At 31.5% G+C, this 13,154-nt stretch overlaps 6 protein-coding genes across 6 annotated transcripts; 4 read left to right on the top strand and 2 right to left on the bottom strand.

Annotated features, from left to right (window-relative positions):
* Nucleotides 1-385: 385 nt before the first annotated feature.
* Nucleotides 386-4,807, top strand: cubi_00824 (B-tubulin specific chaparone; the record flags this gene model as incomplete). The annotated part of the gene is made up of 1 exon (XM_029017837.1): nucleotides 386-4,807. The coding sequence occupies one exon, from the start codon at nucleotides 386-388 to the stop codon at nucleotides 4,805-4,807; it is 4,422 nt and encodes a 1,473-aa protein (XP_028873003.1).
* A 198-nt stretch (nucleotides 4,808-5,005) lies between these two features.
* Nucleotides 5,006-6,484, top strand: cubi_00825 (uncharacterized protein; the record flags this gene model as incomplete). Its single annotated transcript, XM_029017838.1, has 1 exon — nucleotides 5,006-6,484. One exon carries the CDS (start codon nucleotides 5,006-5,008, stop codon nucleotides 6,482-6,484), a length of 1,479 nt encoding a protein of 492 aa, XP_028873004.1.
* A 451-nt stretch (nucleotides 6,485-6,935) lies between these two features.
* Nucleotides 6,936-9,002, top strand: cubi_00826 (uncharacterized protein; the record flags this gene model as incomplete). The annotated part of the gene is made up of 1 exon (XM_029017839.1): nucleotides 6,936-9,002. The coding sequence occupies one exon, from the start codon at nucleotides 6,936-6,938 to the stop codon at nucleotides 9,000-9,002; it is 2,067 nt and encodes a 688-aa protein (XP_028873005.1).
* Nucleotides 9,003-9,270: 268 nt separating this feature from the next.
* On the top strand, nucleotides 9,271-10,074 carry cubi_00827 (uncharacterized protein; the record flags this gene model as incomplete). Its single annotated transcript, XM_029017840.1, has 1 exon — nucleotides 9,271-10,074. One exon carries the CDS (start codon nucleotides 9,271-9,273, stop codon nucleotides 10,072-10,074), a length of 804 nt encoding a protein of 267 aa, XP_028873006.1.
* A 148-nt stretch (nucleotides 10,075-10,222) lies between these two features.
* cubi_00828 (intracellular and vesicular transport related protein) lies at nucleotides 10,223-10,994 on the bottom strand (the record flags this gene model as incomplete). Its single annotated transcript, XM_029017841.1, has 2 exons — nucleotides 10,223-10,738; nucleotides 10,797-10,994. 2 exons carry the CDS (start codon nucleotides 10,992-10,994, stop codon nucleotides 10,223-10,225), a joined length of 714 nt encoding a protein of 237 aa, XP_028873007.1.
* A 664-nt stretch (nucleotides 10,995-11,658) lies between these two features.
* Nucleotides 11,659-12,519, bottom strand: cubi_00829 (latent transforming growth factor beta binding protein; the record flags this gene model as incomplete). Its single annotated transcript, XM_029017842.1, has 1 exon — nucleotides 11,659-12,519. One exon carries the CDS (start codon nucleotides 12,517-12,519, stop codon nucleotides 11,659-11,661), a length of 861 nt encoding a protein of 286 aa, XP_028873008.1.
* Between the last annotated feature and the right edge of the window lie 635 nt (nucleotides 12,520-13,154).

Genomic DNA, 13,154 nt, shown 5'->3' on the forward strand with positions numbered 1-13,154 from the left:
TTAATTATGCAAATGCGAGTATTTTCCTTTCTAATTTTTCTGATTTTTTATATTAATTCAATTCTTAAGTAATTTATTATTCTAAAACCTCATTCATAACATCAAATTCGTGTTTTCTTTTTCTCAATAATCTCAAAAAAATAATTTACACGATACCTTTATTTGCCTGATCAGGCGCCAAACTTGCACTTGATTTTATTAAGAGTATGGCAAATAAAATATATTGTAGGGCTTAAAAAAAGATAATCTCTAAAAGGCTTCTTTAGATGCTTCTAATGAGCTTATACTTTTCTTCAATATTTTGAGCCTTTTTCTTAATAACGGAGTCAAACTCTACAAAACATTTTCGATCTTTTTTTAATTAAACAAAGCATTAAATAAAGTAATGGAGATAGTTTGTGTGGAAGATGAGAACCATAGAGAAATGTTAAGCTACTCAAATGAAAATGATTATCTTTCTGATATCAATGATTTAATCGACTTGATTCATGGGAAGCTGGTACACTACAAAGATATTGAATATAGTGAATATAAAAAGACCACTAAGGAATTTTTCAAAAAAATTGACAAGTATCAGGAGCAACCATATGTACTGGACACCTACTTAGAAAAACTTTGCTCTCCTCTTGCTAATTGTATAGCAGAATTTCTTGAAAATAACAGCTTGGTTTTACATAATACAATATTGTCATTAAGTAAAACTCAGGATGAAAATGTTAACACTAATTCTGAATCTGGGCTCAGTATTATTGAAAATTTAGATATTAATATTGATAGAAAACATCAGAAAAATATTCTTCGACTTTCGGATTGTATTTACAATCTTTGTAAGATTAGAGGGTCAAAGGTGATTTCACTTTACTTTCCCAGTAACGTTAATTTTTTGGAGGTTGTGATAGATTATATTTCCCTAAGAGAAAAGTACCAGATAAATCTAGAATGCGAAGACATTTTGAATTCTAAACAAATCTCGGATTCTAGTATTGATCCTAATTTGGATACTAGATTTGGAAATCTGAGTAATCACAGTGAAGAAGACAATTGGCATTTTATATATATTCTATATGTTTGGCTCTCTACTTTGGTTCTGATACCATTTTCATTTGAAGTACTTGATTCTAAATACATGTTAAAAGAAAATAGTCTTTTTCTGAGAATACTTGAAAATGTAATTCCTAAGATTTTAGAGAATAAGTATTGTATTACAAATGAAACAGCTTCTATTGTATTCGCAAAAATTACTTGTAGGACTGATTTCACTTTACTTTGGAAAAATGATAACAATAAATTTAAGCCTCTTTTGAGTAAAGGAATGGATGAGACTCCAAACTCTCTCGGGATTTTAATATGGATCAAATACCTAATCAAGCTTGGACCAATTGAAAGTATTGAGATTTTCATTGACCAGATTATTAGATACCTAAATATTCCAAATAAAAATGATTTTGAGAATTCTCAGAATCCTCAAAATAAGTATGATATAAACTCCTATAAATCTAGAAGCTGTAGAACAATATGTATTACAAGGTTGATAATAAGGTGTGTTCAGAGTGATCTTCTTTTAAAATACTTTTCAGATTTTGAAAATGTTATTGACTGGACTTTGAAATTTCTAATTGAACAAAATAAAAGTGAAAATAACCTTTTAAGACACACGAGTTCAAAATGTATTGCAAAGATTCTAAGTGCAATTCAGGGTAATTATAAAGCTAAAGGAGTGCTTAATGATATTCTAATGCTAAATAATGATGAAAAAGAAGAAAATGTTGAAAGAATTAAAATATTTAAGGAGCTTTCTCCTAATGAATTGGAAGGAAAATGTCTCACAATTGCCGAACTTCTAAGAGCACGTCTAACTTTTGTATTTGAAGATTATCTACCTGAGATCCTAGAATTTCTTCAATATTGCTTAAATTATGAATATTGGATTGGAACAAGAAGCTTTGGAGTACAAATACGTGATTCAGCATGCTATATAATTTGGAGCTTAGCAAGAGGGGTGCCACCTCAAGCTTTAAGACCTTATTCTAATAAAATAATATCATCAATTATACCTCTAACAGTTTTTGACTCACAGATTAATGGGAGAAGGTCGTCTTGTGCTGCACTCCAAGAGTTAATAGGTAGATTGGGAGGTGAAAATATATCATTTGGAATTTCAATTGTAACAATTGCTGACTTCTTTAGCATTTCATCTTTAAAGTCTTCGTTTCTTGAGATTTCAACTCGAATTGGAGCTTTAGATACGACTAATGAGAATGATTTGGGATCACATGCTTCACCAAATTACAGCTCTCAAAAATATGGCTGTCAGGAAGGATCAGAAGATTTAATATATCCCTTTGCAACAATCCTTTCCGATTATCTTGTCCAAAATGTGTTTATTCATCCAAATATTAAATTCAGGCTTTTATCAACAATTGCTTTAAGTAAGCTGGTTCCCTATTGCCATCACTTATGCTTTTTCAATATTCTTCCTTTTGTTTCAAAATTGAACAGTATTAATGATAATTCTTTGAACTTGAGCAACTGGAATAAGGATTTAAATGTTTTTAGCTCTAATAGTGTTTTTAGACACTCTTCATTACTCATCATTTCGGTCCTTGTTTCAAAAGGACTAATACTCAAATCTAAAAATATCCCATTTTGGAATTTACTAACAAAAACTATAAATAAGGATGAAAATGCGAATACTGGTTTTATTAAGGAGCTACCTATTTCCAGGAATTCAAACTCAAACAATATTCCTATGGAATTTACATGGAGTGATTACATTAGAAATATCCCCATTTTAATAGAGAAGAATAGATTATATAGAGGCAAAGGAGGTGACTTAACAAGGAAAGGAGTTCTAAACTTGATCATTTCTTTATCAAGATCTACTGAAATTATTCCGTTTAAGAAAGCAACATTTTCCAGATTTCTTCAAACTATTTGCGAATCAATTAAACATTTAAGTTTCTCAATTCAGATTTCTGGATGTTCTGCTTTAGATGCAATCATAAAATGGAGGATGACAAAAACTGGGAATTCTTCAGAGTTTCTTGAAATACAGAAAATATTGGTAGACTTCGTCCAGGCCTTAAATTCTGAAAGCCCGGATATCCATATTATGGCTCTTAGAGGAATCATTCTTTCGATTGGTATTATATTTCCTCATGTAGTGAACCTTATTGATGAGAAATTGATTAATGATATTGTCAACTGCTTATTTGGAATATTTAATAGAGGTAAATTAATCTTAAGAAACGAAGATAGTCTAGAATGTTCTTTGTTTGAGTCCAGTTCATCTTTTAACCACTATATTTTTTCATCAAAGTACGATGTTGAATGCAGAAGGAACTCAATTTGGTCATTAGGAGTTGTTTGTTATTGTATGAGAAATGTTGAAATTTCTTCAAAGAGTACTATTTTAAATTTATGTCACGATGTCTTTGTTCAGGGGTGCTTTGACTATTCTACAGACAAAAGAGGTGATGTTGGTTCATGGATCAGGGAGATTTCAATGGAAACTTTAGCATGCCTTTATTCTAATAATTCATTTAAAGACGATCCAAAGCATGAAAAAATTCTTTCTGCATTTATATTCAATATCTTTAACTACTCTGACAAGCTTAGAGTTAAGGCAATTTTGTTACTTTGGAAGTTGTTATATTTGAATTTTGTAGATTCAAACTTTAAACAATTGGGTTCTATCAAATATACTAAGATAAATATCTACTGGATTTACTACCGCATTTTTCATGGTATTCCCTTTGAACTTTTTGAAATCTGCCAGATTAAAGAGATGCCAGAAATTAAGTTACAAAATTTGAATGAAAGTAATTCGATAAAATATAAACTCTTTGAATCTTGCCAACTTATTTTAAATGACGTACTCAAAGATTATATATTAATACACAGCAAAAACTATATTGAAGAGCTCAATACATTTTTTGGTGCTAAAGATAATCCATTTAACTCAGGATGCTATTATTTTGACATGTTGGATTCCATTGAAAAAATCCCACATTCATTACTTCCATATCTCGACTTTGAAAACCAATTTTTGTTTTGTCTTTCAAACAGAAACTTCCAAATCTTGTCAAATTCAAGCTCAAATGTATTCAAAAAGTGTCTTTTTCCATTTATTCTTGAAGAAGAACTACAAAAGTCAGTCTTACTTGGGTTAATTAACTGGATCAACCATTCTTCTTCCATGAGTTCATCATCTTCATCAATTAACCCCTACCAAGCTATCAACTATGAGCTAAATATCTTCCTAAAATCCGCTGGTGAGCTCTCTGAAACTACTTTTTCAATTTTTAATAATATTGAAATGCTTTTAAAATTTCTTTCTTCATGCAAACCAGATGCCGCTTCTTTTTGTACATGCATGACTTTGCATGTGCTACAATTTATTTTAGTATTGTTTACTTGGGGAATTTTCCCGCATGAAAAAACTGTAATGAGAGGAATTCTGACCACAATTTTACATGTTTTAAGAATTACTAAAGATTTTCAACTAATTAAGATTTCATCCGCTGTCCTGGTACATATTTCTTTCAGTATTCAAATCTTAGATGATGATGAGCTTGCTCGGGAAGCAATGGAGTCTCTTTCAGACTTAGTTTCTCATCAATATCCCAATATTAGGGCATTTACTACCGACTATATTTACAATAATGTGTGCCACATCCAAACATCTGAGAAGATTAACTCTATACTTGAGTATATAAGAGAGACAAACTGGACCCAGAACTATAGTAAAGAAGAGTTAAACAAAATCAAGACTCAATTTAGGTTTTTATGTCAGTTAGAAGAGTAATTCTTATGTGGGTTTCATATTATTCCTATTTTTGTTTCAAGCTAATAATTATGAAAAAAGAAGAAAAAAAAAATCGTCTCTGGTCCATTAATTAAATTATCTTGGGTGTGTGTACACACATAATGTTGAAAAAACCCCAAAGTTTAATTGTAATTTAGTAACTAATTAATTATCCAAGAATAACCATAGTAATCAAATATGGTATTATTTCAGTGGCAAAGTGAATATGAGTACCTTTTACATCGAATATGCGACTTACTAGACCAGTGTAAGCAAATGGGATTTCTACACATATCAACTGACTATAGAAATGTTGATATGTCCAATGCAACATTCCAGAATTATATTCTACTTGGAAGCAGTTCAATGAGGGAGTTTATGAAAGAAATGATCGAAAAAATGTCTCCTTTTTATACGCCCGGAATACTGAGTTATTTGGCAGCCTGTTGTGTAGATGACATTAACTTATCACATTTATTTTCCCTTCTTAGACTTCACAACATCATGGAATATTACCCGAAATCAGTGAACCAGCATAAACAAAGAGCATTAATTCTAACAGCAATTTTTGGAGAGTTGTTTGCAATTAAAAATGACTTTGAAGAGGGTAAGCTCAAACTCAATAACTTTAGAAGAGGGAATGTGAGTAGCTCTGAAAATGAACAGTGTGTGGAGCTACTTAAAATGACAATTAATCAGCTTGGTGGGTTAATCATGGACTCAGGAAGAGATAGAGCAACATTTATTAAAGAGGCATTTTGTGCTCCCTCTTTTGCCCCTCCAAAATCTGATATTTTTTCAATAAACAACGATGAGTTGCTTGATGAACGCCTTAAAACACATGGAATAATCAACAGAGTTTCCAATGTTAATAAAGGCGATCCACTGCTGGTTTCTGCTCTGCTTTGTGGTTCATCGCTATCAATCTGGCAGAGAATACATCTGTTATACGACCCTGATAGAGATCAGGCCAAAGACTCTATTGTATATGCAATCATATATGCAGCTCCGCTTATGGATAGAATGAGACAGTTAGTTTTTACATCTCTTCTCCAATCCTTTTGTAGACCTCAATGGTGCAATAATCTTCTACCTCAACTCTCGGACAAAATGAAGAGGTTCAATAATCAAAACACTGAAATTACACAGCTTATTGTTCGTGGATTTCTACTTTCTGGAGTGACTATTTGGTCATACGAATCTCCTCAACAAATTTATGATATTAGTACATCATGCGCTCTTACTGCAAGAGAGAAAGACGCACTTTTGAAAATCTTTAGATTAGTTGACGAAAGAGCTCTTGCTCAAGAATCTCTTGAAGAATCATCAATTACTCCCTCCTTTGAATCTGTAATTAGGGAGCTTTCCAGACAGTTTTATAATAGTTCTAATTGGGATATAGATGATACCGGATTTGTAACATCACTCAAAGAGAGACAGTCTTATAACAAACTCGGAAACTCTATTGAAGGGGCTCTCAAAATTGCTGAAACTGATTACGAATTTATTCATCGCCCCTTAAATATTGTTTCTGACAGAGTCAAATTCTATCAAGCTATGAATCACTTCCAAGCAGATTTAAATGATCCCCTAGCGTCAATTGGATCTAAATCAGATGCACTGATACAGATTTCATCACTTGAAGATATTGAAGCTAATTTATTTAATGCTAATTGAATATTTAAAGTTATATTTACAAGGACTTTCGAAATATTGTGACATCAATGTTTTTAATGCACATTTACCCAAGCAAATGCAACCCTAAACAACCCTGTTGATATTTTATAGGTTATTCTATCATATATTATCAACTTCTTTCTCTTTCTCAAATTTCCTAATTTTTAATCATAAATAATTACATTGTTAATACATGCATCTTTTGTGGCGCCACATCTGTGGCGCCTATCGAGTAACGTAAATTTATATTGTGAGGAGGGGTGATAGATTTGAGTATTGGAGGGAAAAGTGAGACTATTTGTATGTTGGTTTAACAAAGAATTTTTTTTCAAGAATTGATGGAGTATTCATGTGTGTGGAAAATTTCTACTGAAAGGGTAAAGTAGTGGCACTCTTTGATTCTGTTTTGAGAGAGAATCTACTGAAGGAACTAGGGTAATAGAAAAGTAACATGTACTCAAAAGAAGAGGATTTTGGGAATGCCAATATAAGTCAATTTATTCGATTAAATAATCGGCTTAGAGCTAATGGATTTTTGTCTATACCATTTCTTCCTGATTTAACTTCTCCTGCAAGATCTTTTATACTGAACAGAGATCAAATAGAAGAGAATAGCAATGAAAGTACGGATTATTTAAGATACACGAATCCTGGAGTGAGATTATCGGAGAAATTTGCTCAAACTTCAACTATCCCTCAAAATCTGAATGATGTGGTCACGCCTCAGACTCTTGCACAAATTAGAGAACCAGAGAGGCAAAATGATAAGTTGGAAATTACTCCTGGTGTTCGTAAGTATACTGATTCTGAATACTCTGGCTTAAACACTGATGACTTAAGAACTGTAGGTTCTATATTACATGGCATTTGTACTGAAAGAGATAACTCATTTGAAAAGGGCCAGAATGCCAATTCTGCACCAGAAATCATAAGAGAACATATAACATCTGAGAGAAATAAGATGGATTTTCCCTTTGATATACCCTCTAATTATAGTTCCAAACCAGTGATAAAACCTTCTGGAGATTTAAGAACAGGGTCAAGCATAGAACTTTCTTTTGCAAATGATCAATCAGATTCTGTCCCCTTGACAGCTCAATCTGAATCTATAGAAAGCAACCAAAGACTAATAGTTGATGGGAACAAGCTTATTTCAACTATTCACAATTTACTGTACGAATTAGAATCTCGAGGTGAACGCTCTGTTGAGACTATAAACTCTGAAAGATCTCAAAAAAATGGGTTAATTGAAAAGCTAAACCTTTTAAGGAGAAAATATGAAGCATTAGAAAAGGAGAATGAATCTCTCAGAATGATAAATAGGGCTTTAACAGAGGAGGAGCATGCTAATAGAAGCAGGGCTCAAGGTAGGGAAACTCCTCAATGTTCTACGATTAGTAGATTGGAAAGAGAAAAACAGCAGCTTCTTGTTGAAAATAGCCGGTTAAAGCAGGATATTCTAAAACTACAAGAGGATGATGACAAGTCCAGGGACAAAGCAGATCAGTTTTTAAGATCTATCAAGGACAGCTTGGAAAATGAAAAAAGATCCAATAGAGCTATTATGCTAAGTCAAATGAGTACAAATAATAGAAACAAAGATGGTGAATTGGCCTTGACAACTGTGGAAAAAAAGAAGATTCTCCAGTCACACTATCTTTATTCGGTTATTGTAGGATTTGAAAAGTCTATCAACTATTGGAAATTGCAAGCAAACAATCAACAGAACTTAAACTCTGACTCAAAGAATGGGCAGACATCCTTTGAAAGCAACGAAACTGATCTGGGAAATTCAAGAGATACCGCTTCTGAGAAATCTTTTTTTGAATTTTGCCAAGAGAATAATATTTCCACAAGCGAGCTAATGAAAAGAGATAAGAACCTCTGGAATAGAGGTCTTTATATGTTACAAAATACTGAAAAATCTGAGTTGGAGAGTATAATAAGGTGGTCTTGCAGATTACTTAATATATCTAACTTCAGAAGTATCCCCATTCAAATCGGAGAGTTATTATCCAAAAAGAACACTTCAAAGTCCCCAAAAATTACCCATATTTTTGAAAGTGCATCTTCGAAAAAAATATCCTCTCGGAACAACAGTCAAGAAGTCATTTCTATCGAGCTTCATGATCGTTTCTACAACCACTTTAAGACTCTTTTCGATGTGCTTGATGATCAAGATGTCATACAAGCATCAAACTCAATTTATATCCAGCTTAGAGATTTTAAAAAGTTCTTTAGAACTATTTGTGCCACGTTGAGCCTTGATTACAAAACCACCTCTCCAACTGAATGTCTTAAGATCCTTACTGACTTACTTAATATCAATCAGTCAAAGAAAACTTCAAACACTCAGCCTCAGATTCAGTCTTTCCAAGAGAATTCTTCAAATATTCACAATATTATTGAGTCTCTTAAGATTGTTTTAGATGTTGATTCCAACGACCAGATTCTTCCCACTCTAAAACAACACCTTGAGTCCCAATCTGCCATTATTCTTTCTCTTTCAAAGAGCTAATTCAACTAATTAGACATTTTTATTACTTGGTATTACTTCAATTCCTTATATATCTGCTTATTAATTAATTGTACCAAGTTTTTTTCTTTTTTTTTGTATACCGTTGCTCTGCATGTTTTGTTTTATTAATTTAGTCTTAGTACCTGTTTTGGCGCCACTTTGTATAATTAAGATTGTAATAATGCAACAATAAATTGACAGACTAGGGAAAATTCAACCTAAAAACTTATTTTAAGATTGGAAAATTTTTTTTGAATAGTAAAAAACCATGGATTTTGAAGATATTCCTTTTGAGGAAATTTTACGGAAAGAAAAGATGATCACAGAATCATTGGAAAGAAGAAAAACTACTAAATCAGAAAAAAAGAATTCTAATACGTCTGATAAATTACACAATGATTTTGAGAAAAACAACGAAATTGATAAAAGGCTTAAAAAATACGGGAGGATTGTTTCAAAGAATTCTCCTATGGAAGTTTCTTCTAGAAGACAAATATTACCGGAAAAGCTGGAAAACGAAAGAAACTACATCAGAAATAAACATAATGGTTCAAAAAAACATAATGATCCCAGATTCAATGATTCTTGTGGAAAACTAAACACTGATTTATTCCAAAAGTCATACACTTTTTTAGATGATATTAGGCAAGAAGAATTTAACCAAATAAAGAATACCTTAGATTTATACAAAATTATGAACAAATCAAAAGAACTTGGAACATGGAGTAAAGTTAAAAAATCATCCAAATTCAAAAACTCGGATATAAATCATTTTACTCAAGATCAAATTGACAATCTCAAACTTAAATATCAAAAACTAATTTCTGAAAAAGATCATAGAAAAAACCTCTTTCTTAGACAGCAAACAATATCACAACACAGAAAGCAAGAACAAGCAAAAATTGAATCGGGGAAAAAACCATTTTTCCTTAAAAGAAAAGATGTCAATATTTCTATTCAACACGATAAATATAAAGACCTTAATAAAAAGCAAATATCAATGCTTGAACAAAAAATTAATAAAAAGCATGTTTCCAAGTTCAAACCACCAAACTCTATTAGAAAAGTATAAAAGACTATTTCTGAGGTGCTATATAATTAAATTTAATTCATCCTGCAAATAAGTTTAAACAAATACAAAATTATATACTAATAATTCACTATATACACAAGATATTGTGATTTTCTTTTGAATTTACATTGTTTCACATCATATATTTTCACTTTTTTCCAATAATCCTTCTGAAAAATACATATAAATTTGCTATTAATAATACAAATATAATAAAATACAACAACAATCTCTCTATTACTTTTTGTTTATATAATGTACTTGCCAATTTACGGCTCTCCATAATATTATAATCTATATTATTTAAACCGTATTTACTTCTTGTCAAATTATCCCTCTGGACTGTTAAAGTATTCAAGGAATAAAGTCCTATATGCTGTGTCTCTTGAGCTAGATGAGCAGATATCCTTAAATTATCTTCATTCCTCTTTATCAAATCTTCTGTAGATACTCCCATATTATATTCTTTTGTTGATGGTTTTAAATAATGTTGTCCATCATTACCACTAATACTTACATTCATATCCAAGTCTTTGTCTGAATAGTAACTGCTAACCATACTTTCCTCTCTAAATGTGTCGAACTTTTTATATATATCTTCATACACTCTTTGGTATCTTTTATATGAATGATATTCAACTGAATTCTTAGATAATGTCATTACCTTAAATAATATATAAACCAATTTAAATATTTTAACATAAAGCTTAACTCTAACTTACCTCATCTCTTAACTGATCCAAGCATTTTCTTGCATCCTGAAATCGATGCTCCAATACCGATATCTCATCCTGTGTTAGTCTCTCCCCTCTCCCTCCTTCCTCAACGCTCATACATTTTAATACTAAACGTTCTATCCCTTGAATCACAGACAAAAACTCCTCTTCATACGATACAAAATACTCAGATGCTGATAACATTTATTAATCTTGTTAATTATTTATTCGGCCTTTGTTATTAAGATCGTTTCCCGCCTAAAGTTTTATAGTAGAGTTTGCATGTACATAAATATTTACTGATATTAATCATGACCACATATTATGAAATTAGTTTGAATTATCATTAATTAATTATAAAATATTAGTGTTGCACTTCCGAGAGTATCTGTATTCAAATTAACAATATAATAAACTTACCAAAATATCAGAATCACTAATATTATGATTAAGATCATATTTAGTACTTCCCACACTATTATCATTACTATCATAGTTAATGTTTACCATTACATAAAACGTATATACTTATATTTACATAATTATTATTTTGATCGATATGGGATTTATTAGATAATTTACCCTTATTGAATTTCATTTGTATACACAAATCCTCATTAATTATAATATATAGTTACCCAAAAAATAAAACATTAATTTAGAATATTTAAGTTCCAATTTATGATATTAAGGAATTTTTATTTAAAATTTTAGTGATATAATTAATTCTTACGCAATAGTTTTCAGAAATCAAATTATTATGGCATTTAATTAGAATAATAATCCAGTAATTTTAAGATCTGAATTCATTCACTTGATTTTGACTATTTGAAATTTTTGAACTCTGATTTTTCTTCTAGTGACGAATTCAACACTTTCCATTCTTGGAATCTTTACACTCAAATCCTCCAGGTGTATTTATACAACACTTTGATTTACCACAATAATTAGCCATTTTACATTCATCTATATCATGACATGTGAATCCATCACCAGTCCATCCTTGAGAACATACACACTCAAATTTACTTAAATCGTGTGTTGTTTCAAATATGGAATGTACGAAACATTCTGCATTCTTGGAACATTTACTACAGACTTCATTCTTGAAATTTTTTTTGACTTTTTTTGGCATCAAAAACATTGGGTTGTTAAACCTATACTCATCTCTAATCCATTTAGAAATGTGGGTCGCTTCATTGCTCAGATCTGATTTGCTCATCATAATAGAATGCATTGAAACAGGCTCAGATGAAATATATTCAATCTCGTGATACATGCTTGGATCTTTTGATAACGAAATGAAGTAGATATCAATGTCTTTCTTCAAGCTCACAATTCCCGGGCATGTTTTTTCAGAAGTACAACCATTAAAACCTGCAGTAATATATACGATCTTTTTTCTCTTCAATAGGATCTTATTTTTATGGCTACTTTGCTTTGAATAGTGGTGAGAATCAGTACCATTTTGCTGGGCAATAACATTTAATATCCTTTCAGAATTTTGCTGTGCAACTATAGTTAACAACCTATCAACCCTCATATTGTCATCAGATCCCTGTATTGTTGACAAGAAACTTGTATGTTCTTGAACTCTATTTGGTTCATTAATTGGAACTGATAAAATTTCAGTATTTACTCCACTCTCAACTAAATTCCTATAGATAATATTTGCAGATAAATTGATTTCCTTCATTTGGTCAATATTTGGTACTTTGGACAAATCCATTACTAATGAAACTGCATATTTTGGTGGTTCACTTGTAGTTGTTATAGTTATGGTTGTTGTTGTTGTTGTTGTCACATCTGTAGTTGTTGTGGTGGTAGTAATTGGATTTCCAGTTGTAGTCGTTGTTACATATTGAGTTGTTGTGGTGGTAGTAACTGGATGTTCAGTTGTTGTAGTTGTTACATATCGAGTTGTTGTGGTGGTGGCAATTGGATTTACAGTTGTAGTTGTCGTTACAACTTGAATTGTTGTGGTGGTAGTAGTTGGATGCCCAGTTGTTGTGGTGGTAGTAACTGGATGTCCAGTTGTAGTAGTTGTTACATATTGAGTTGTTGTGGTGGTAGTAACTGGATGTTCAGTTGTTGTAGTTGTTACATATCGAGTTGTTGTGGTGGTAGTAACAGGCTGTCCAGTTGTAGTTGTTGTTACACCTAAAGTTGTTGTGGTAGTAGTAATTGGATGTCCAGTTGTAGTCGTTACACCTGGAGTTGTTGTGGTGGTAGTAACTGGATTTACAGTTGTAGTTGTCACAACTGGAATTGTCGTTGTGGTTGTGGTTGTAGATGGAGTGCTTGGATTTTCAGTTGTGGTAGTTGTGGTTGTGTATATCGGGTATTCTGTTGTTGTGGTTGTTG

This window comes from Cryptosporidium ubiquitum (assembly GCF_001865345.1).
Source record: "Cryptosporidium ubiquitum isolate 39726 chromosome Unknown contig_30, whole genome shotgun sequence".
Taxonomy (NCBI): Eukaryota; Apicomplexa; class Conoidasida; order Eucoccidiorida; family Cryptosporidiidae; genus Cryptosporidium; species Cryptosporidium ubiquitum.